General features: G+C 36.4%; 1 protein-coding gene across 31 annotated transcripts in view; it reads left to right on the top strand.

Annotated features, from left to right (window-relative positions):
- The window catches only part of LOC117416582 (muscleblind-like protein 1), a 78,561-nt gene that overhangs the window by 14,095 nt on the left and 38,159 nt on the right, over positions 1–26,307 (top strand). For 13 of the 31 annotated variants that reach the window (XM_059034446.1, XM_059034438.1, XM_059034436.1 and 10 more), the window contains exons 1-2: positions 6,610–6,834; positions 14,230–15,133. The exons of 1 other annotated variant lie outside the window; for it this stretch is intronic. In XM_059034446.1, the coding sequence (XP_058890429.1) occupies positions 14,960–15,133 (174 nt within the window). In that variant the 5' untranslated portion in view covers positions 6,610–6,834; positions 14,230–14,959. Of the gene's footprint in view, positions 1–6,607; positions 6,835–14,229; positions 15,134–26,307 lie in introns of those variants that run through there. 17 more of the 31 variants (XM_059034445.1, XM_059034444.1, XM_059034440.1 and 14 more) reach the window with 6 other exon arrangements.

Below are 26,307 nucleotides of genomic sequence, written 5' to 3'. Positions count from 1 at the left end.
TACGTACAATATTTAATTAACCTAAAGACAAATAGGCAATTGTTAACAGTGTATAATACATGAAAATCTTATTTATACAGCTCATTAGATGCTCTGCATTTTTAATTAGGAAACATGCTTTGACTGAAGTCTTTACCGTACTTTATGCCCATTTGACTGAGAGAAGATTATTATTCTCTCAAAATTAAAAAAAAGAAAGAAAGGAATTCTGCTGTAAAGCACAGAGATGGTACATTATTAATGATTTTTTTTTTTAATTAACATTTTGTTAAAAGAAAACTGAAAGTAATTTCTGTTCATTTTTGTGTTGGTGTATGAGGGGTGTGCTGGTGCTGGAATTGATTTAATTATTTATTTATTTAGCTTGTTATTACAAAATTCTACACTTTTATTTTTATTGTTTTTAATTCTTTATGAATGAGTTAAATTCAAATTGGTGTAAAGTAAATTGCTAGAAACAGAACCAAAAGACTGGGCTGGATTTCTGTTAGTTTGCTGCCACTTTTAAAGTGTTTCTACATTTATGTATTTATTTTTTTATACATTTTTTTTTTTTCTGAAAGGAAATGAATAAGAACCAATTTAAATGACATGGCAATTTGGAGTAATAGCCCTAAGTGTCTAAAATCAACAGTGGTAAATAGCTGGATAAATAGCTGAAAATGTTTTAAATACGTGACACCCAAAATATATATTTATCTGTTGCTTTAAAGTGGAAAAGAACATTGTATACTTTAAAATTCAAATATGATGAGGTGACTTTAAATTGCTTTTCTTTTGTGGGTGGCTTGACTTCTTTATCTGCAGTTTGAGTTTTATTTCTATGCTTGTTGTGCTTGTCATCTGAGGCATCTTATTTTAGTGTATGACGATGAGAGGATTCAATCTTATAATATATAAGACATTAAGGAGAATCCAGAGTCAGGGTTGTCTCTGGAATGTGGAATGATAATTTCATTATATTCCCCAATTGCGTGGCAGCTACAGTAGATATAGTTGTTTTTGCATGGTCCGGGGGTTTTGGGTATGACCTCAGAAGGTATGTATAATAGTTCATAAACACTGTAAAATGGAGGTAGAGGAGGTTAACTATAGTTATTAAAAGTAAAATAAATATACATTGGGGTATTAGGTAAGAGCCAGGGCTTATTTTGCCAATGTGTTTTGCATGCTTTGGTTGAATTTTTCTCACAAGCATTAGGTATGTATTTAAATGAGGCTTCAATTGAAAGCAATGCAAAGTTTTGTATCTACAACGATGATGTTTCACTTATTGGGCAGATGTGAGTTCAAATATACATACAGTAGTAATAATTTACTGGGCCTTGTAAGCAGAGCATGTGAGCGGAGTGGAGCGGGACCATTTTGCTAGGAGTGTGGAGTGGAGTGGGTAAAGTGCCTGAGCGCGAAAAGCCTCTGGCATCGCTCCCACTCCAACACCTGCTCCACAAGCTGTTTTGCAAAGGAAACATATTTGACACTGTACATATAAGATATGATCCATAAACGATGCAGCTTTTGCGATGCTCTGACAATATTGTGCAATCTATGAAATCGCCCTGTATTATTAAAATTAACAAATTAATCAATAATATCCAATTTGCACATTAAGAGTTGTATTACACCAGCAAAAGCCATTGTGTGCTTGTATATGAACCATGTTAATTGCACATTTCACAAAGCTTATACAATTGAAAAATTCTTTACCCACATGGTATGTACAAAAGGGTCAGTGTATGCTAGGATCCCAAGCTGAAATACGACCCCATCGGCTTGGGGTTAATTTACTTTTTAGATAGCTGAAATCGTGTCGTGTTCGGCTTGGGGTTGTCTTGCGAATGATCCCCTCGAGATGCAGAAGATTCACTTTACCCAAAGCGTTTTCAACACTTCATGCAAAAGTGAGACTGAATTATTCTCCAGGGAAACAAATATAATTAAAAAATAAATAATGAAAAAATAAAACCCCTGCTATTGCTGTAATAAATATTTTGCAGACCTTTTTTTTATCCTAAGTGTGAACGTGTCAATTATACTTATCAAATGTATTTTTGACAGAAATGAATGTTTTAATAATCAGTTTTACTAAAAACGTAGTAGTACTTACTGGAACCGGATCCCTGATATTTGTATCCGATTCGTCGGTACCAAAGCAGGAACCGGGTACCCGATTTCAAAGAAACCGGTTCGCATTTTGGAAGCGATTTACACTAGCAGAGGAGCGTGAGTGGAACTGTCGGCAGAATTAGAAGCACCGGAGCAGAGTGGACTGGGGAAATAAAAGCCTTGGTTCTAAAGAGGAAGGGAGTGAGGAGCGGTGTTTATGAGCGCTCCATTCCACTCACATGCTCTGCTTGGAAGATTTCTAAGCCCTGGGAGGAAGGGCTAGAAACTGCAAGGCCTTTACAATTTTTTTTAATGTAATAAATACTGAGACTGTGTAAAGGACATGCATACGAATAAGCACATCCAAAGTTAAAATGTCATATTTTTCTATTTATTTATCTATTTGATAATAAGGTGTTTTTTGGGGGGGTTTTTTGGTGATACTTAACCTTTAATATAAATATGACCTGGTGGTACTAGCCTGTAGATGATGCACCATAGATAATAGTCAAAATCGTTATATTCAACAAATTAGGACAAGCTCTATATGCAGTTTTTTATTGGGATATGGTTGACAAGAACGCTATAAATCAGCCCTATGCTTTTGAGTTCATTAAGGGAAATTTAAATGAGGGATTGTTATTGAAAGTATAACAAATGGGTTTTTTTTCAGCCTCTTGTCAGTTCAACTAATTTGGTGATTATTATGTTATGTGGTTTAGACGCACACCTCATCCTGTTTTAAATTATTCAGAGTGCAAATTTCCGTTATTTTAATAGTGATGTTGAAACCAAATATAGCAACTGAAAGATTAGTTTCCTGAGAGACTATATCATATAAGGCAGTTGAGCATTCTGTATTAAGAGGACAGTTGAGCATTGGTAATGGGAATTCATCATTGGTTTTAAAAAGTTAACCACAACAATAAGGATTTGCACACATTGCAGGCATGTAATACATCTGTACATATCACACAAATAAGGATGCCACTGACTAAACAGCATTTTTTCTTTTTAAATTTAGTCGTCCCCAATTTTTTACCCCGGTTTTTTCTCCCCAGTTTTGTATGCCCAGTTAATATCTGTATCCTCGGCTCACCGCTCGCAACTCCCCAGCCGACTCGGGAAGTGGGCTGGAACTCGCGTCCTCCGAAACGTGCTCCTGCCAATCTGTCATTTTTTGCACTGCAGACTTACAGTGATGCCACCAGACCTATAGTGCTGGACGACAACACAGATCTGGCGGCTGCACTGCAGAACCACAGGTGCCCTATCGGTCACAGGGGTCGCTGGTGCATGGTGAACTGTGGATTCCCCTGCTGATCTAATCCCTCCCTACCCGGACGCCGCTCGGCCAATTGTGCGCTGCCCCCTAGGAACCCCTGGTCATGGTCGGCTGTGACATAGCCTGGATTTGAACCTACGATCTCCAGGCTATAGTGCGCATCCTGCACTCCACGCGGAGCACTTTTACTGGATGCGCCACTTGGGAGCCCTCACTAAACAGCATTTTATCATGAAATAGGGATTTACTCTGCCCTTTGTAAAACATCTTGAATTGTATCATGTCTTTTTATATGATCCCTATTCAGTTATCTTGTGTTTGTTTTTATGAATAAAATACATTTTGATATCCATGAAACTTTCCCAGTGTTGTTACAGAAGCCAGCAGCAGTCTAGAACAGTTTGAAAAAATGGTTATGTACAGTAAATTACTCCTGCGTTAAGGCTTGGTAAATGGGGCCTGTTATCACATGATAAACGTGGAAATGCACCCAACATGGAAACATTATTTGTTGATGATGACTGACTCACCTCCATCTCCTGAATCAGTGTGGACTAAAGCAGTCCCCATTCAGGTGTGTAAGCCTCTTTTTTTAACAAGTATCCTCAGAACTGATTAATTCAGTTTGCTCATCCTCTCATGAAATAGTAACATGTTCATCCAGTGAAAACACATTTACCTAATAATGAATAGAAAGACTGTTGTTGAGCACACACTGAACAACAGTTTAACTGCAAAAGACATACGGTACAGAAACATTTGCATATTTCATGGGAGGGGGATAATTTATTTTGACAGGGGATTTCCATGTCACTGTTTCAGTTTCATTTAAGATTTAATGCGATACTTTTTGGGGGTATGGTTATGTCTGTAACACAACTCTTTTTACATAAATAATTAACATTCTGCCCCTTGGGCACCATTGATTTTTGGTTTGTGTCCAATTACCAATGTGAATGTTTTGTGATTCCCCCCCTGCCCACACCTGTAGGACAACATGTAATCCCTTCATCAAGGCAAGTGGCCTCTTGCTGTGTGTGATTGGGTTCTGACAGTTTACTGCATCGGTAACCTGTATCCCTGCCTCACCAACAAAGCAGATATTCACACTCTCAAACTAACAACCATAATAGCCGGCTTGTGAGCCACAAGAAACGTTTTAGCATTTAACTTGAAAAGAGTGTGTCTTTTAAGCTTGGATTAACTGCATCTTTTGCAAACTTTTCCTGCTCTGTGTTTGTGCAACTAGCAACTTAAGGCTTCTACCCACCAGACGCAATGCAACAAGCGAAACTGTGCAGTGATACGACGAAACCTATACTTTTGATAAATATCTTTCACACCACAGGCGGCACAACAGTTGATGTGGGAGTGATACCAGGGCAACACTGGAGCGACGTGAAATAAATAGGATTGAATACTATTTTTTGCAAACAAGTGAATTGGCCAATCAGAGAGCAGCTTTAAAGCACATGGTCCAGCAGGGTGAAACAATAATACTTGCCGTGGAAAAATACCCAGAGCTTTATGACAAAGGTCATCGCAATTATAAAGGTACAGCTTTGAAACACAATATATTGGAGTCAATTTTGAATAAGCTGGAAAGCCTGGTATGTATGATTTATTGCCATATATGTTAAAATACCGTCAAAGAAGACACTCATAATTTCCACATCATATTGTCGAATATGTACCAGTCTTAGCTTTGTCAATAGCCATTTTTAATAGTTGTATAGATCTGGCAGTTTTCAAACCTGTCGCATCGCCCTTGTGGCGATTCTGGTGTGTATGGCCATGTTGCTGTGAAAGTATCTTGTCGCCCAATGAAAAATCGCATCGCGTCTGGTGTGTGGCAGCCTTTACAGTGAATACTTCTTAAGAGTATTGTATGACTGATTGCATTCATAATAGCTTTATAATCGTGGAAATATGTCAGGAATAGGCTATCCAGTATTTTAAATGCACTGTCTAGGATTCTTTCATTTACAGGTTGCATTTCCATTTGCTCGTTTTGGTTTCATTGAAAGAATTTTTTTTTAAGAACATTATATTATTCACAATTATGTTTAGAATCAGGCCTTAGCCTTTGAGAACTTTAGAAAGTAGAGGTTCCTGTATGTCCATAGTACACAAGAAGATACGCAAATATATATTTAGCAGCTCTGGCACTTCTGCTTAACTGCTATGCATTTGCTAAAATTTCAGATCAAAATAAACAAAAGCTTACATGTATAAGGAGCAGCATGTTCAGCCATCATTCTCAACCCAAGAAGGAGTTGCCCTATATTATAGTGCCCTCCAGCAGGTATTAGGGCAGTATTGGGACAGGTTGTTCCAATACTTGTTGGAAGGCAGGGTATAATACAGCTATAATGCAGGTCCAGCTGTTGAACACCCATTAACATTACAATGCATTCATATTTTGTTTGTTTGCTTTTTAAGCCAGCAATTGGACTGGTTTGGGCAATTGCATCACAAAAATGTTGTTAACATATAAAGCTGGGTTTGAATTGAATAAAATAAAGCAATATGGTCGACTTGACTGGGAGGTTGTGTCTATTTGCATTGAATGTGCTTTTCAAATAGCAAGCTGTACAGTATCTCACATGTACTGTATACGTTATGATACATCAGAGCTTTCTAAAACAATCTCAAAAGTTTTCTTTTTTGGTCACAAGAGTTTGTCCTACTAGGTAGAAATCTCAAATTTAAATGGCTTTATTCTGGGATTCTGGATTATAAATATTTATTGAAGTCCAAACTAAACATTCATGTGGGCATCAGTAAGATTTCCCAGACTGCAGACACAGCTCAGAGAACTCTGCTAAAAGCTAGGTCAAAGCCTATATTGAAAGTCCATGGCAACAGAATTTTCAAATCTATGAGTGTTGCTCTACAGCTCAGAGAATATTGTACAGTATGCTTTACATATCAGATGGATTAAACCAAAAGCTGCTTGTTGTGGGGGAGAAGAGGCCTCTGTTTCAGCTGCATCCTCTTTACACCCTCCATTGTTCTGCCTAAATGTAATCTGTGTTTAAACCAAACCTGAGAAAGAATTGTCTGGTATGCTGCCCGTTCGAAAACCTGGTACGTGAAAGAAACATCAGGCAGTGTCTCGTAATTATGTTTCACTTGTGCATAGTTGAAAGACCCAGTCTAGTCTAACACATCCAATGCTTCCTGGTTGGATTTGCTCTTAGGGGAGGGGCAAAAACAGGCAGCAACGCAGAGCAGCCAGCAGAGATAAGAGTCTGCAAGGCTATATTCAACAGCCTTTCCACTGCAGCTGAATGTGTAGAGACTGTCAGAATGCCTTTCTGATAATAGCTAGAACAAGTTCATTTTAATTTCTTTGACATCCTCAAATAATGAATTCCACGGTGCCTTGGGCACTGTCTCTATGGTTTGGTTTGATCTGAGGGGGAAAAAAAATGTGAGAGGTAAGTTTTTATTTATTTACTTAAAATTCTTTGCTGTTGTGGCTTTCTGTTTTGGAGCCCAGGGCCGACTGTATGAAAGCTGAAAGGAGGAAGTGAGACTAGGCTGCTCTGGCTTATTGTATCAGGCTGCGTTCTAGGTTACTGTGGTTTACGGTTTCATATCACACACCATCTATAGCTGGAATGAAAACAGAAGGTCACAGCTGCAGATCTGTATAAAGCAGCCTCTTCCTGTCTGCTTTGCAGGCAGCACCGAAGCACAGCTAGAAAGCTGTTTTTCAACTGATCAGAAAGAGAAACAGGTGGATACAACAACAGTATCGGTCCAGAATCCTTCCAAAATTTGGATAACAGAGATCAATATTTATAAAGTTATGTGTCGTCCTAATTGAAAGCCTGCGAAGATAGCTTGTTTTGCATATGGTCCAAATGTGTGCTCTGAAAGGTTGAGTCTCTGCCTACTGCATATAAATTATGCGTGACATGTTTAGCCATGCTTCCTTATATGGCAAGTGCTGTATTTCAGTACAGCATGGTCCTGCCAAGCTAGCAGGGCGGAAGACACTGCAAATGTGCCTTTTACTTTTTTTCAGTGCGTCATTCACTGACTATAAGAAAAGTAAGGAAGGGCAATAATAATAAGGGAAACATGATGTCTGATTTTTTCTGGAAAATTTAATTATGTTATTGTTTATATAAAAGTGGTTTAAAATATGGGCACAGGTTTTTATCCCTTAAAGGACAGGAATCTGGCATGGTTAGCAATACATCATAATAAAGTATTGTGATGAAAGTTTCAGCCAAAGTATATATAATAAGGCAGACAATGCTGTCTCTGAGTTGATTAATGCTATCTTTACACAAGTTACCTCAAGGCTTAGGCTACACTTATAAGTAAGTTTGTGGTACTTGAATATTTTAAATATACTCGATAAATATATATTTTAATAGAACATACATATTGAATTCTTACACTATTTTGTCAATACCAGAAGGTAAAAGATTTATTTTCCGAATTTGAAATACGAGCACGTTTATTACAACCACACCCACCATCGCAGTTACAGCTCCTGTCTTGGGATGTTTGTGCACAAATATGTGAGTCATTAATACAGTTAGACTGGGCCAAAGAAAGTGTTTAAAATCCATAGCTCTCTAACGATATATGCCAGGCTCAAGAACAATAGCCGTCTGCCAGCTTCCCTTGCCTTTGTTTGGAAGAAGGTACAGCTGAGATCACAGTCCAACAGGATGGCCGAATAGAAAGAAAGATCAGAAATATATGCAAGGCCTCTATTTCAAAAAGCGAATTGTACTATGGAGGTATACTTCACTTTTTCTTAATCACTGTTGATGATGTCTTTGTAGCAACTACAATAGAGCAGGAAAGTGATTTATGTTTTCAATATAGATGCTTAAATAAAGTGACTAAAGCAGTGTACCTGTATATTTGGCTTCTTGGGTGTAAACACAGCATACAATAGCGGTGGCTGTTTTTAGGCTGTCCCTATTCTATGGACCAGCCTGTGTTCAGGTTATTACATAATAGAAATTCAAACAGATGCAGTGCTGTATTATTTGCACAATCTAAATGTAAACCGAAAAAGAATACTATAGCATTCCAGTGTGGTGTGATGGAATGGCATACTGATATTCAACCGAAACACAAACCATATTTTTAAAATATAAAAAATGAGATGTGTTTAAAGTTATTGCCAGTTTGTAAACTGTAAAATATGAATATCCGATTATGATTTAAAAAAATAATAATAATAAAAAAATGTTTGACTTGTGTAAGTTTTGTGTGATTGCAGTAAATCTAGAAAAAACAGACCTGTTATTAGGGCTATCGGTTTGAACACATTTTCATAACTGAATTATATTGAATTACGTTTTGGAAATCCTAGGTAAAACAGCTCTACTAGGATAAAGACAAACAGTGCCTGTAATTTAGGCTGCAGGATATTTTACTTGTTAAATTTAGTTGTTTAATGTATGCAGTGTCATTTATCATTTTAGAGAATACAATATGTTTTATGGTAGTATTTTAAAATAAAGGACAACATTTTTTTATTTAGAAGTATCTCATACACCGGTATGAGGCTTTTAATGTCTTTTTAACTGCTGAAATATATCATCAATGCAGTTATGCTAATTTGAGAAGTAAATAAATCTGTACGCTACAGTTCCTATTTAGACTGTAAATAAAGACTGTGCATGTTTGTTACGGGTTCTGTTCATGCAGTAAGCACGTGGTTTATGTAGATGCCCTGCAGCTTCTAAAGTGTCTTTGTCAGGTTTTCACTTACACTTGCTGTAAGACCTATCTTACTACATTTGTATGTGACAACCTGACAATTGATGCATTGTCTAGAATTTGTGTTCTGTTTATTGGATGAATCACTGCTGTACCCTAATGAAACTGCGGTCAGCTGTACATCAGTAGGTGTATGCATACATGTCATGACGATGTAATTGCTTCTACTGTATTTTCATAAGTACTGTGTATAGCCCATTTCATGTTTTATTTTTTAGATTCTGTTTGTCAGACAGCTATTGTTTCTCCTATCAAAGACAGGATTATGTCATGTTGCTAAGGGGAAGAAATATCATATCAAGTTTTAATGCTTCATAAAGGGAGGTTTGTTATTTGAAAATATTTATATAGGCTAACCCTGTAAGCACACATTTATAACGAGACCCTGTCCCCTTGCCGTGCTAGTAAAGTGATGCTTCAGAGAGAAAGTTGGCCAAGGCATTAGAGAGCAACTCTTCTTTGTATAGCACCGTTAGATATTTAAAGCTCAGTAAACAGCCAGGACCGTGGTGTTAAATTTCGTCGAAGAGGCTAGAATCTTAACTGTGGTAAATGCGCATGCAGAATGCTGATAAGGGTAGCCATTCTTATAAAAGTGCTACCATGTGAAAATCAGCTTTTTTTTGACCAACATAAAATTTATTGACCGTTCAAACATTTAAAATATTTGGAACCTATAGTGCTCCACATCTTGGTTTGCAATCAGATCATCCATTGGATTGAATAACTACAAAGTCTTGTTGTACTGCAGTTACATTGTGCAACAATTAATCATTATTCATCATGCCCTTATGTCCTGCTTCAGAAAAGACTCCTCTGGTCTTAGAAATGACCACTTGGGGTGTGTAACCCATCTGAAACTGGCAACTGTCAGTTAATAAATTGAACATTTCTATATTAAATTACAGTTTCAGAGAGGGAGAAATTACTGTTTCATCAACAACAACAAATATAAACTTTTACTGCAGTAAAACCACAGTGGTTTTTGTATGGAAGTGGTTTTTGTATGGAAGACCCAGGCTTGGATTAAATACAAATGATAACACTTTTATATCTGCTTTTTAATGCTGAAGCAGCTCTATAATTTGTTATTCTTTTCGGGTCCAATTAGAGGGTACTATAGTAGTCTAGAAGCTGTTTTTGGATGAAGGAAGGTAAATCTTAGGAGACTCTGCCAGGACTGCCTACAACTCCCTGTTGAGACATCCCCAGTCTGAAGAGTTGGAAGATTCTAGCCTGAAAGGATATTTAGGATGGGAATACAAGTCTTTCACAAGCTAAAAGTGACATCATTTGTTGACAACAAGATTATATTTGCATCACAGTTTTGCTCTGTCAGTGAAAAGATTGTAGCAGAATTGAATGAAACAAAAAAAACTTTATGTATAAAACTAGAAATAATAATAATAACAAAACAACTAAAATGTTAAATGAAGTGTCCCTGCCTTTTGATTCACTTCTTACAAAAGAGGGAAACAACAATTATTTAATTAGAGAAAAAAAAAAATAATGACATCCATGCTTTCAGAAACAGAGTCGACCAAGGAAGCCGCAGTGATCGCTTTGAAGAATGTTCTGCGTGAAAACGTTAGCTTTAATTACAGAAGAAACTAATAATATACTTGCTACCAATTATACTTTGATTACAGAGGGATTTTACTTTCTCAGTTGCCCCTTGCAGGCCATTTGAAGTTCTATTCAACAGGGATCCTTTGAAAGCATATGATATTGAGCACAAAGTAGCGCTACTGTCTGCTATGTTCTAACCCACACTAAAATCACCTTGAATGACTTTGCTGCATGAACCTGCATTGGACCATGAGGATGCAACAGCATTGATCGCTGAAGTATAATATAGAACCCCGTACCCATGTCTCAATTGAAGACTGCATAAGGCAGATGTGTACTTACATGCTCTTACCATCTGTCTGCAGATCACACATCAGTGCCCATGCTTTTCCAGACAACCATTCTATTCAATTTGCAGACTCCAAATACACAAACATGCTTTCTCACTTTATTGCAGGTGAAAACAGACCAATTGACAGGTTTTTTTTAAGCTTTGAAAGAAAGTATTTATAGTACTAGTATAGTAAATTAAATTCACTAATGTCACATGCATGCTTAGTAATAAAGTTATAACCGAAATCGAATCAGCCAAACATATTATGTTGCAACTTTGAACTAATTTTTTTGGAAAATGCAGTCATATGATTTGCAAAAGCAAAAACAAACAAACAAACAAAAAAAAAAACAATACCTATGACTTCTAATGTTACTGTAACAAAAATTGTTTTGGGGAAGGATCTTACACAAATGTGATGTTCCAGTTTTTAAATAAAATGCCTTTGACAGTAAATTTTTCATTCTATTCCATTCTAGCTCTTAGCATTACTGACCTTGCAGTCTAATATTGTGGGCACTGCAGCATTAGGTGCAGCACTGTTTCCTGGCTTTCCTGCTGTACACATGGTAGATTTCGTTTCTCTAATGTGATCTATACTAGAGTGTAATTATACTATGTATTATACAGTTACAGTATCATCATTTTACAGTAATTCTCACACACATTTAGGAGAATGTCTTTGTGTTATATACCAGATGAGGCTTCACCATAAACACTGTATTTGGTAGTTTAAGCTAATGACTACTTTCAAACTTTCCTGTCAGTTTACTTTTTTCATTTGTCTAAATCTAAAATGGCTCTGGAACACAAAAAGCATAACAGTATACCTGTTGATATCCGAGGGGAAATGGAAGAGAAGTGAAACTGAAATGTAAGAAACAGTAATATGTACCTGTTATATAACATCTGTGTATAGAATGTAGACTATGGTTTTGGTATTTTTACATACAGTCGAGATTCTCAAAGTGGTGGAAAGTACCTAGAACAACTGCTTATTGTGGTGTGGGTTTTTCTGTGTTTTATTTTATCTGTGCTAATCTAGTACTATGATGACATAGATAGTAAATGCTATAGTATAAAATAAAAGTATGCAGAATCGACAGTAAATGCCTAAATCAAAAACTAAATTAATCTGCAATTACAAATACACTAAAAGTAAGAGTTTGGCGAGGCTATAGTAATGATAGGCATAAGGTTTCCAAAAGAGTTTACTAGAAGACTTTCCTTCACTGTGGCTTAGAAGTAGACTGTCTACGTAAACAAGTTTTATTGGAAAGATTTTCAGATTATCAAATAACGCAGTGTCTTTAAATAGATGAAACATAATGCACATAACTATGTGAGTCCATCCATCTCCATAAGGAATCTGTTTGAATACAGGGGTGAAAATAGGATGCACTTTTTAATATACAAAAACAGTTATCATGAAAAAAAAAACATGGTTATATTGTTAAAGGCTATGTTCTAAATTAGTTTTATTATTGCTGTTAAAGTTTCAGACACATCCTCCAGCATTGCTTAAGCAGTAAAAACAAAGTCTTTCAAAATGACATGTTAGTCAATGTCAACAGGAATAAAAAAATATATATATACTGGTATACTTTGATTTAAATATCAGTCTTTTATATGGGTGTTCAGCTTTAAATTCTTGAATTCTAATCTACATGCATTCAATTGTGAAAACAGTTCAATATGTTAATTGACATAATGCCTTTGGCTGTTGACAGAGACTTGTCTTAAAGCTAAATAAATAGAACCTCTGTTATATTCGCTTATGACAACAGTGTATTTACTTACGTTGCTGTATAATTAATTTGTCATGTTCTTTGTGAACTGCATAGTTATTAAAAAAATGATTTACAGTGAGTCATATAAGATGTTTCACAGCCTGGTTTGGATTTTCACAGTTCTGTATTTTGTGGACGTTGTTCTTGTTACAGTTATATTCAGTGCACATTTTACTAAGCAGCTCAGAATTACTTGGCCAATAAGATATACAAGGTGCTACTTTAATAATTATTTCACAGTAAAGCTGTATTACATTTTTTATTATATTGTTTTTCCGTTAACGTAAAAGCACAGCCAGATGCAATGTCGAAATGTAGTTCCCTGGCATAGCCAACTAGGCCAGGCCTGGCTTTGCAGGCTTAATGACATGCAGATAGATCTAATTGTAACAGGCCTTCATGTGACGCCACCACCTACACGATTTATCAGTCAGGGAAACGGCACTCTCTATTGCACAGCCTTGCTAAAAATCTAATTGCCTCCTTAATATTTAATGCTGCTGTAATGGGATTGCTTTTTTTCCTTGGCTGAGTTTAGATTTTACCAGACACACTGACAGCACTGTGATTCCTCTGTTTTCTCTGCATGGCTCGACTGCTGAGTTGAAAAAAGGTGGGAATAAAGGGTGCTTTTGTTGATACTGGACCTGGTTGTAATATATTGACAAAGTGTCTGCTCACTGGAAGGGTTTTACTGTATACGATGCAGCCGGAGCTGGAGCTTGTGTCTCTGTGGAGAGACAGGGCCTCGTGTGAGTGAACAAGAAGTAAATGGAATGGGTCAGGAGATTGAACCATTCATAAACATCCCCTTTCCTTTTTTATTCATGGGTGTGAGATGGAACATAGTCTCTGTTAGAACAGGCAGAACAGTCATAACAGCAAGCCAGCTATAAAGGTATCTGCAGTTCTGAGGCTTGCTTCTGTTCTAATCAACTTGCAGGTGTCTTGCCAGCATAGGATAAGTATCTTTGAAAGGCAACGTGGTTTAATCCTTTTGCAGCATGTTGGGTACATTTTAAACCCACATGCTTATTCTCTCGCTAAGAAGTCATATCAGATGGACATTTTCAAAACTTGTTGCATAGTAATGAACGTCTGACAGGCACAACCTTTCATAAGATAACCAACACTATTGGCTTACAAACAAGAATATTGCTGCAACGCTGTCTGTGATTGGTCACCTTGCTATCGCGCCCTTTTTTATTTTAATAAATCTGCGATTGCTGGCTGCAGTATGCTCTACTGTAAGTATGTGGTTTACACTTAGCTGGTATAGTTTTTGCATTCTGATTCCTGGGACGAGGGTCGGGGGAGTAGTGTGTCTGTGGGCAAAAGAATGAAACGCTGTTTGGTGAATTTTAATGTATCTCTTTCTTCTACAGGTTGGTACTAAAGAAGTGCCTTTCCTGACGTCTCTGCTGCTTGGAACCGCTTCTAGAGCAGTCACTGCTTTTGCCTTGCTTGCTGCCAGCTAGACTGCAACGACAGCACATCTACTCTCCAGCTCTAGTCCAGCCGCCCCAACCTGTACCTCGAATTGAGCAAACACATCCTCAATATCCAGGCATTGCCTTTTAACTGCTGCTTTACTGTACAAACAAAACTTTTTTTTTCTCTCTGAAAGAAAACATAAGACGTTTTACTGCCATTAAATTGACAAGAAGGTCAGGTTTCGATTGTTGCTGTACACTGCTGCACACTCTATGCCAGTCTGATCAATAACGATTGCACCGTAAAACCCAGTTGCCAAGTCAGCTGTGGGGAGATTACCTTTCAGACAACTCTACTGGAAGCAGTTTGAAAAGCCAGTGTCAGCAAAGAGTCTGCCACATTTTCATGCTTATGTTAGGCTCCAATTTGGGCTCAAAGATAGTTCAGGCCAGATTGTTTGATATACGTGTATTCACTGCTGATATTATTGCTTTAAAATTACTTTTTTAAGTAATTCATTTTTAGGTTTTACAGAGGACACCTCCGAAACAAAGAAATAATACAAAAGTAAAATAAAATAAGTATTTTTAGGTAACATTTTTATTCAATAAAACATACCACAGATTGCCTAGAGCTTTTTATTTTAGATTTTTCAATTTCAACCACCTATACATTTCAAACATGGCAGTCAATATCGCACAAATGCGGGACACAAAATGGCTCACCCTGGAAGTGTGCAGAGAGTTCCAAAGAGGGACTTGCTCGCGGCCAGACACGGAATGTAAATTTGCACATCCTGCGAAAAGCTGCCAAGTTGAAAATGGAAGAATAATCGCCTGCTTTGACTCTTTAAAAGTAAGTACCATAAATCTAGTATTTCACTGTGATAATACCTCTTGGGCACAACAGCAAGTTTGTAGAATGCCCAGTTCTTTTTATTTATTTATGTATTTATTTATTTTTCATGTACTGTGTTATTATCTTCCAAATCAAATTTAGCCAACTTATTGATGTCATAGTAGCATACATGTTTGTTCTTGTATATAACTAATGAGAGCTCGTATCTTTAGGGTTAAGTATCTGAGAATATTGTTCTTATATACAATTATCTCCCTACAGTATGCCATTTTAGAAATATTTAGGGTGTGTTTTAAGTTTCTGTATTTGGAAATAAGAAAAAAAAGGCAACCATTTTGATTTGTATGTTTGTTTTTGTTGTGTCTGTCGAGCAACGGGAATTATAATTTATTATCTGCCTAGAATTAAAGTAGCTTGCTATGTATAGAGGTTGTAACACTTAATTGTGACAGCCATTGAGCTTTAAGTTAGTTATTGCTATCATGGAAAAGGTTAAAAATCCAACATTTAAAAAGATGTTGCGATTGTAAGCACTTTTTGCATACAGACAGAGCCAAGCCCTGATCTGTAATACTTAAGATGGTTCTGGGCTTGCATTTACTGTGTGTTTGTCAAGTTGAGCTGGCGATGAATATAAGCTGTGTAATGTTCTGTCTATTTTTAGATTGTAGAAAGGCAAACAGAATGCGTTCTAAGGGAGACCCATGAAATGGCAGTACCTTTCAACTGTGCTCTGCTGTCCGGGATTCATACCTCTAAAGACATTTATTTTCAAATTTAGCAAGTTATTTTCATAAATTAACATGCAAAATGAAATTGCTGCAAAATGACGCTGTTTAATATGCACTTGGAACCAGTGCACTCGTGTGATCTATGGCAAATTTGTACCACATGTTGGTATCCAGTGGGGATTGTTATATAAAGGATATGGGTTTCTGTGTCTGGCCTGTAGTAGGTTTATTCTTTAGCCAGAGACCCACTCAGGTGGTAGAAAAACGAAGGAAACAGTTCAGTGTTCATGTGTCTGAAAATATTATTACATATTATATGGAAAGAGAAGCTGTGGTTAGATTTGTATTGTGCCAATGAATACATTCAGTTATGCACACATACCCACACAGCCATTCTGAGATCTATTATGAAAACAATAATGCTAGGTAGAGACACACAAGCACTAGCCAAAATACCAGATGAATAATATATCTATGTCTGTGTAGCAACAAGTTGACAGGCTTATAATAAAAGTGTAACTCAACATCCATGAGTGAAACACCACTTTTTTATGCCCATCCAGTCATACTGTACGGGTACAACAATGGTTGGAAGTTAGTATTAATAAAATAGAAGCCACATATATTTTTATTATTTTTTTAATAGCAATTTAGAGTGAAAATATTGCAATTCTTTACTAAATGTCCAGCGCTAGGAAAATGTTGCTAAAAAAAAAAAAAAAACGTTCCATGGATATAAGAGAATCACAGTTTTCCAGTTGCACAATTTTTCCACACTGTACAGGAAATGTAATTAAACCCAGATTTTAACAAATGGCCTACAGAGTTTAGTGAAGGTACAGGCCTGCTTTAGCTGCAGGGGCAGGAAGTTACGATGACTTGACTTCTGAGAAATAAACATATGGCACAAGACTTGGCCCATTCAGTAGTTAAACCAATAATGCCATTGGTTTTGAAATACATGAAACATAATTGACTTTCAAAGATCTATAACACACAGTATAGGCTACTTGCAGTATGACTTTGTTTTGTTTACTATTTTTTCATTTTCCTGGGTTATAATTTTGTTTGTGTTAATTAGTTACAAACAACAAGTTACAAGTGAAGAACATAAAAGTATGTAGTAAACCAGTTAGGAACTTATCTGAAGTGACATTATTTATTATTATTTTGTTTGTATTATTGTCATATATAATATTTGATAAAAGTGGCAAAAAAAAGATAGCAATCTCCTCTTTTTTATTGACTGTCAAGGAAAAGAATAATATGTAATATATGCTGTGATTCATATTTAACAACAACCCAGAACGTTATAGGGAACAAATAAGCAGTGTTGTGGGGATAATGTTGGTTACATGGAAGGTATTGTAGCCCACACTACCCTTTATGAATAGCACTGTGCATTTTATACTTGGAAGTTGGCAGAGACTTAAAAGTAAACACGGGTGAAAATGTCACACAATTTTTACTCGATGCACCATTTTTCTTTTAACTGTTAATCTTCCAGTTTGCACGATTTCAGTGCATATCCGTAGCAATGTTATACAGTAGTTAATGAAATTATTCCATAAAGATTACATGTAATGGCTCATCTACAGCTTTGACAGCCAAAAAAGTGGCTTGATTCTGCAGGGACACAAGCTAGGAAGTATCGGAAACTGCTCGCCATTTAGCAAACTAATAAAGTCCTAGAAAGAACCATGTGAATTAAAGAATGGAAGGCTTTCAGAGTTTAATAAAGGTGGAGTGATGCTGCGCTACTATGCAGAATACTACTCACCTTGTCAATAGTCTATTCTTACAGAAATTCTGCAGCACTTTGCATCTTTTGTTGGTGTAATATTTTTTTTTAAAAAACACAATGCCAAAGTGTCATAGGAAGGTTGGCTATTTCTAATTTAATTCATATTTCCTGCCATTATGTCATTCTGGTTTACATTTTTTTTTTTTTTATTAAATTTGAGCAGAACAAATGTTTAGCTGCCAGATAAGTGTGAACTGCTTTAGAGCTATTAAAGCCTGCTGGGACTTTTGGACACTTCTTACTCAACAGGGTTTAGGAGTTGTAATTCTAGGATAATAGAACAGTAATATAAAAAGGAAAGATGAGATGAATTTAACCAGTGGTGCAGTGTAGTACATCTGAAGTATTTTTTTTCTTTGTCCTATCAGTTGTATTATGTAAAATAAATAAATACATTTTAAAAACGGGTTCCCTAAACTTTTTGACCTTCTCTCAGAAATGTCCTACAGTATCCATCTAGATGCTTATTGCTGTCAGCAGCCACGCTCATGTCACCACTCATAGCTGCCCATATTAAATGTCAGTACTCTGTTAAGAGATAAAAATAATTAAGCATGCTGCATTCTATAAATGTGTGCTTATGCTAGAGGAAGATGTGTTATATCTTCAGAGATGTTTCAATGTTAACAAAACATATTACAAAGGAAAGAGACAGTAGTATATATATATATATATTACACAGTAGTCATTGTGGCTCGAATTTCTAGAATGCACAACCGCTGAGAGCTGACACAGGCTTTTTTTTAAATGACTGCTAGTGAAGTGATAACCCTATAAGTCATGTAGATTACTCGCCTCCATTTATCATTTAAAACCCTGTTCTAGATCTTGCTGTAATCCCCATATGCAATGTTTCTGTCACCAATCACGATTTTTATAACAAGGGCTGACATATCTGGGGTTTCAAAGTCGGTAGATTTTCTGTGGTTGCATTTCTATAATGGACAGTAAGCAAAAAAAATAAAAATAAAAATAATAACAAATGGTCAAAATACATACTGCATTTGCCAAATCTAATGCAGCAGTTCATTCCACTGAATGAGGGCACGAGCTCTGATTGATTACAGTGCATTTTGCCCCTCTTGTAAATGCTGACACTGGGATCAGAAATCCACTGACACAATGTGGGTTGTCACAGCTGTCATTGCGGGATCCAGGTATGGCATTTGAACATGGCTAGTGCTGTTAAGTAAATACCACTGCATGTCTACTGAGTGGTTGAAGACAGAAGCACTACGTATTGCTGAGCCATCACACATTTAACCCTTCCTCATCTGCAATGGGAAGAAGCAGTGCTGTAAAGCAGCAACAAGGTCAATAGTGGCTGCATATGTCATCCTCACGTCACCTTTCCACCCACGTCTAAAGAATACAGTTTCAGCAGCACTGTGCAGTCCATGTGACTTCTATACAGCAGTGATGTTTGACACTGGAATGATTTATTAAATATCTGTGCGCTGAATTGTAATATGCTGCTTATTATGAGCATGCGAGTAGCAAATCCTAGCAAAATTATTTCTGAACAGCACCAAAAATATGACTGACAATATTATGCAAATCCTTACAATGCTGGTATTATTTTATTTTTTTTATTTTTTCTGTCAAGGTATTTGAAATATTTATTCAGTTTCACTTTCATTACTTTGGTAAAAAAAAAAAATATATATATCCACAAACTCCCTTATTGCCCTAAGCAGATGCTTTGTAATCCTTTGAAATTTCAAAGGAAAACAGCTGCTGCATTTGAATTAAAACAGTCAGCAAGAAGACACATTTTTTTTGTTAGCTGTAATATCAGCAGAACTCCTTATTTAAAACTTTCCCTGAAGCTTGCCTTTTACTGCTAGTCAGGTGAGATGCCTTAACTGCTATTCATTTTTAATAAAGAAAAAGAAAACCTCTAAGGAATACATTTGCTCTTGGAAGGAGGAAAATAAAACCCAGCAATTCAGCGTGACTACAGAGTAAGTCTTTGGTAATTACAAAGTGCGCTAAATGAATAATAGAAGCCTATACATCAGTAGTTGAAACTTTATTGGAATAACACCAGTTTTTCAGCCTGGCATATACTATACTTTCTCCTTTCCTGTAGTGTTCTCTGCAGGATCATTAATTTGCTTGCAGTTCATTTTAGCCCAGTTGTGTTTATAAAGGCAAGGGGTTGACATGCCTTTGCATATGGGTCATCATAACTGTCCTATATTGATTATATTCAAAGAAGTGAGAAGTGAGCAGTGCACAGGAAGTATGAGTTAGTGTTTAACGGCAGGTGAAAGTAGGCCTAATCCTTGCCAGCACAAAGCTAATAAGAAAAGGACATTTCCGCAGGATAGTAAATAAATATTGGTCTGCAATTGTACTGATTTGCTTTTGTATTACCGTTAGAGGGCTCTTGTGATCCTCATCATTTTTCTGGAAGGGCTTGTTAAAAAATACCCAAACTAATATGAAACAATGTACAAGTCCCCTACTTTATTTTTGACTTGGTAACTTCAGGGCTAGATTCTCAAAGCTATTTACTTTATAAGAGGTAAAAAAAAACAGCCTTTATGATTTTTTTGTGTGCTAACGACAGTTTGGAGTGAATAGCTTTGAGAAGCTAGCTCTTACTGTCAACATGCCTGACCTGAAATACTGTATTGCAAGCAAATCACATAGTGCATGAATGGCTGGAATTGGTTGGGTGAACTTTTCAAAATTGTTGTACATCTGGTGGGGATTAGCTGATATATTTATCGACTTGGTTATACTGTAAGTTTAACCTTTGCTCAATTGAAGTGATGAATGAATGTTCACCCACTTATGCAGTTAACCAGGAACAATTATATAGGGGCATACCCAAGACCGTTTTTAGTGGAGTTATTTTTCTTGGATGGCACTAGCAGTCCTCTGTTGTTTTGAGTGGAGTTATTTTTCCTTGACCTCTTCATAGGTCTGCAGTGTTGAGGAAGTGTCAGAACAGTGTTTCAAGGTAAAAGGCATAGGCCAGGGCTTCCCAAACCTGGTCCTGGGGACCCCATGTGTCTTCTGATTTTCATTTCAACTGAGCTCTCAATTACTTAACTAAACCCTTAATTGAACTGATAATTTGCTTAATTGGACATTTTTACTTGATTTCAGCTCTTCAACAGTTGCAGATTTCAAGTTAGCTATACCATTTTATAAGTAACTTGAACTCCACAACTTTTTAGGAGCTGAGAACAATTAAAAAGGTCATTATTAGTTCAATAAGGGTTTAATTAAGTAATTAAGCACAGCTGAATATATAGCTGCACGTTTCACTTCACTCAGGGTTGTGTGTTCGAGAGTGAAAAGCTAAAAAGTAAACAATTGCTACGCGTGCTAGTTTAAACTAGCACGATACTTTTTTGTATTAGTGTTTTGTCTGTCTATTTCTTTTGGCCCTTGTGCCCTTTTGTTTGTGTTTTGATAAAAGTCTGTTTGTTTCACCGTCCTTTTATTCTTTAATAAATACTGAGCACAGCCATTGCGACTCAGCTTCACCCCATATTCACTCTATGTGTTTCTGTTCCGGGTCTGACATCACCACTACTGCTATCCTTGTGACAGGTGTCTATATAAGGGTATAGCTTCTCTGCAATATGCTATTTTAACTGCATTGTCTAAATCTTATTTTTAAACCTAATCAATCAGCTGTGTCCTCAGATCTAGGAATTTATTTATTTATGTATTTATTTATTTTATTTATGTCAGCTCAGCAAATAATGTAATAATCCATGTTGGCAGCTTAGCAAAAAACTATTCCAAAAAAAGATCAATTGAATAAAGTGTATGGGGTTCAGATACACTTTGACATATTCCCTGAATGTTTTCTCAATTATTTTCCATTACAAGTGTTGTTCAGTAAAAATGAATTATTTTGCTGCCACACTAATTTAATTTCTGAGTTCCATTACTAAAGAACCCTAGTTCTTTGCTTTTAACTTACTGTCGCCTTAAAATTATATAAATATTAACATTATAATATATTACATACTTAGTCAGATTAGTTTTAGTGGATCATATTTCCTTATCAATGCTTTGCTGTCTGGAAACAACATGTGAAACAAACTTACTGCATGGTGAGCCACTGAAAATGGCAGGTTGTGCTCAACTAAAAATCCTGTAAACAACACCTCAGCATTGATAACCTTATGCTGAAGAGTTCTATCCTGATCTGTCCTGAAGAACTGAGCTATTGTGTGGCACTTATCCCTTTTCTTTGCCTGCCTTACATGCTGTAACCCCTGCAGTGCAAATAATAAAAGTACATTTTGCACTTGGTTTACAAAAGATGAGGATGCATGTCCTAAGACAATAAAAAAGTAATTTACTGAAATGAGCTCTTTACAGTATAATAGTGTAAAAGGAGACTTTCAAACTGATAGCATGGTCCTGTTACTCCTACTTACAGTAAAGTAAGATACATGTACGGATGTAGTCAGGAATTACCTATTTATACAGTTGGGTTTTTACTGGAGTAATCTAGGTAAAATACCTTGTTCAAGGGTACAGCAGCAGTGTCCCCCACCAGGGATTGAACCCACGACCCTCTAGTCAAGAGTCCAGAGCCCTAACCACTACTCCACACTACAGCAATTTTATCCATTGCTGTTCAATGTATAGAACATTTAAAATACTCTAATCCTGCTGTTCAAAAAAAGAGATTCCAGAAGTACAAATAAACAGTGAAGAATTATAATCTAGGGACTTACATTATATCAGTTTACTTATTTTCAGGTCTATAACATTAACCAGCGTTTCTCTCCTTTCAGGGATGATGGTGATGAAAACATTCAGGTGCTAAATATTTTGCGAATTAAGCACTTGTTGGTGCTTTGCTTTCATGGTCTTTACAGCTGTGTTTTTAGTTTTAAATTAGTTGGATGTAAGACAGGTTTGCAAAAGTTAATTTATTTCTATAGTAAATGAATAAATTACAAATCTTGAGGTGTTCTGATTACTAAAGCTGTTTATTTTTTTAAATCACTTATAGTAATCCTCTTTCTGATGTAGCTACACATCACAACTGCAACTTCTACTTCTAGTGAAGTAAAACACTGACAATTTGTACGTGTTGTTAGTACGATAGTTTAGTAAAACTCGTTAAAACCAACCAATAACTGTGCTATTGAAAACAACCATGGGGCACTATTACAAGATACAGTACAGTACTTACATCTACATGTGTCCTGCAATCGTTTATCCCGCCATGGGCGAGCAAGAAATGTGAATTGCACACTGACTGCACCTGGGGAAGCATGTTAGGACAGAGAGGAATGAATTAAAGAAGCGTCACTTCTGTGCATTATCAGCCATGCCTCTGCATGTCTCCCAAACTTGTTTTTCTATTATTTTTACTTTGTTTTTTTGCCCTGAAGTTTTGACCCCCATCACATGTACAGTATGTGTCCACATTTCAGTGTGTGGTTCAGGATAATAAGCAGCTGCTCTTCAATATTTGATTATCTCCTGGCAGGAATATATGTTTCCATTAGAGTTTTACATATGTCTAGAAAAGCACTTGTTCAATTGCGATGGTTACATACTTATACCGCACACCTCCATAGGAAGCAGTGAACCACACTGGAACTAGATGATGAATGTTTGTAATTATTTCACTTTTTGAGTTATGGATGCATCACCAAATAAAATGCTTCTTCTACATGACAAACTCTTTCACACTGATAACTGATTTAAACACATGTTTCTAAAGTGTGTTGTAATGTATCTCTTAACTTGATTTAAAGATGAGTCTATTCATAGAATTTCTTCAGACTATGTTTGTATGTTACATATTTTACAGACTTTTTTTTATTAAAATGCATTATTAACATGTCCTGCTTGTCTCTAATTATGTTACTGATAGTCTCATTAATACATATATCTCTAAGATAAAGCTGCAGAATCAGCTAAAATGAAGGAGTATGGTGGTGTTAAAATTCAGGCTATAAACTCTAGAACAGCGGTTCTCAAACTACGGGGTGTGCCTCCCTAGGTAGGTACGGGAGTGAGCCAGTGGGGGCATGAGCTACGTGTCAGGTTTTTGTTTTTTTTTAAAGAAAGGTTTGGTGATTTAAAAAAAAAAAAAAAACGCAAATAAAAAATAAAATAATATCACAAATATCTTTTGTTTATCTTGCCATGTTGCATTCCTTAGCAACCGTGACACGTCAGACATACGCTGCATGTTTTTTTGCGCACAATCAAATTGTAAACTACAAGACTGCAACAGAAATAGATCGTTTTGTGACAAAGGGAGGAAAACTTATCCACAAGACAAAGACGGCAGCAGTTCCAGCAAAACACAGAAGCCGAAAATATGATGAAGATTAACATGGAGTGGCTCCAGTAGTACGCCAAGGCCTCTTATTATGATTATTTTGATCACAGCCCTTCTACTTTATTACTCAATTTCTTGCAACACATAGGATTGTCAGTTCAATGGGGAGGCGCAATTGTTTTTGTTCTTAGTATAGGGAGGCTCACTGTGACAAAGTTTGAGAACCCCTGCTCTAGAAGGTTATGGACACTAAATGCATTAAACTGTAGGGCAGTAAGCATCTGCCGCTGTTAGGGACAAACAGTCAGCAAATTATTCTCTGTCAGCAGCATTAAAAGAACTGTTTGTGACGTTCACTGTACTGAGGAAAAATGGGGGGGTTACGTGAAAGGCAGCACGAATGAAAATAGTGCCTCTAAGCAGTTGTGCATAAAGGGATAACCCTTTGCGATAGCTGAGGTAAAGCCAGGAAATACTGATATTGGAACTGGATGCATTTAAAGCCAGGCCTCACCTGACTACCCTCCCTAATAAAAGGGTGTGTTTTTGGTGTCAAAATTTAACCATCCCCACCCAAAAAAAAGGATGAAATAAGGGAGGGATGACTAGAAATAGACGAAAAGTTTATATGACAAATGCTGTAGACGTTTGTAATTACAGTGCATTCAAAAAGGGTTAATTCCCACGATTGTTAATCAAAAATTGACAAAATGTTAAATGCTAGAAGTACAACATAATGCAGGTAGAGGCTTGTCTGTCTATGAAAACATTGGACTCAGTTAGAATGTGGCTACAGCTACTAATATCAGGTAAGGTCCACAAAAAGAGCCCAGTCATAAACATCCCATTTCTACAGCTGTATTAAACTGTTGAAGATATTGATATCTTTGTAAGAATTGGTTGCTAATGTTCGACAGAAAATCAGTAATGTGCAGGTTCTGGGTCAACCTTTTGTCGATTTTTCACAGCACACGCATCATAATTAGAAATTACATGCCTTTAGTCTTGCATTTTGTACCATAAAAATGCTTTGTGCAACTCAACAAACTTTTAAAAACAAACTTGCAGTGCAGTGAGTATGCAAACGATCACCAATCATCCAAAATGCCACAAAACTGTCTTTAGAAGGAATATAAATGAGGTAATAGAAAAGTGTATATCATTTATGAATAAGACAGGTTTAATGAGTGATCTTGGTGAATTATGAAGAATTAAGGATTATGGCTATGCTGTGTTTTTATAAACGATTAGTGTGGCAGATGATTTATAATCATCAAAACAGTGGATAACGATGCCCTATGATTTATAAACCTGATTATTCACAAACCTCATTTAATACCAGCTAGAGTTATACTTTATAACGAGCATTGGTATTTAGATCTGCCTCTGTTTCGATCATTAAAATCGTCCCAGTGTGTAGTATTGCCTCCTGCTTGTAGAGGTATGACATCATCCACTAGTAATCAACAGTGAAAGCTCTTAATCACAGCTAAATTAGCCCCGACTAATGCAAACCATGCTTTAAGAGTGCTTTTCCTTTTGCATTTGCTAAGTGAACTCTGCTATCACCCCCTCAGACACAGATCTGTTAAAGGTCGCTGGAAATCCTGTGGGTCAATCTTGTATGTCTGGGTATCCGTTACATAAGGTACCCCTCTAAAGCAAAGGGCACACAGCTGAGAGCCTCAATTTAGCTGCAGTTTAACCCAACAACTACATGAAGCATAAAGTGAAGGTGTACTACAATCATATACATTATGATATGCATTATTTTTCCTTGTTCACGTGTTACATTTTACCCTTGCATGTTCCAGATTGTTTGCTGTGACATTCCTGTTTTTTCCTATTATAATTGGTCTAATGTAAGACTTCGTATTGCCTTTTACTATATGCTACAATGAAACAACTAAATAGGTATAGAAGAGACAAACCATGAGACTGAAAGTACCCGTCCAAATAGCTTCCTTATCATAGAATCATGCGGGTGTCACATATAGGTCACTATTGTATACTCTTATAGAGATCTGGGAGTATAATATCAGCATGACACGGTTCCTCTTTAATAGGCTGCTTCTTCTCCTTCTCTCTCTCTCTCTCTCTCTCTCTCTCTCTCTCTCTCTCTCTCTCTCTCTCTCTCTCTCTCAAACAGTATTTCCTTACAAGGCTTTCAATATTGACTGGAAACCAGTGACATTGCTTTACTGTCTTTTAAAAACAGTGGAAAATGATGCTTTAGTATGTTTTTGAAACCTAGTACAGCAATTATAACATCAAACATGTCATATTACTTTTATAGTTTGACTTCACAATAAATTTTTTTTTGGTTTTCAAAAGGAGTTGTTCAATAATGAGT

Source organism: Acipenser ruthenus, chromosome 12, assembly GCF_902713425.1.
Source record: "Acipenser ruthenus chromosome 12, fAciRut3.2 maternal haplotype, whole genome shotgun sequence".
Classification (NCBI taxonomy): Eukaryota; Metazoa; Chordata; class Actinopteri; order Acipenseriformes; family Acipenseridae; genus Acipenser; species Acipenser ruthenus.
Note: the sequence above shows the minus strand (reverse complement) of the source record. Positions and strands in the feature narration are given on the sequence as shown.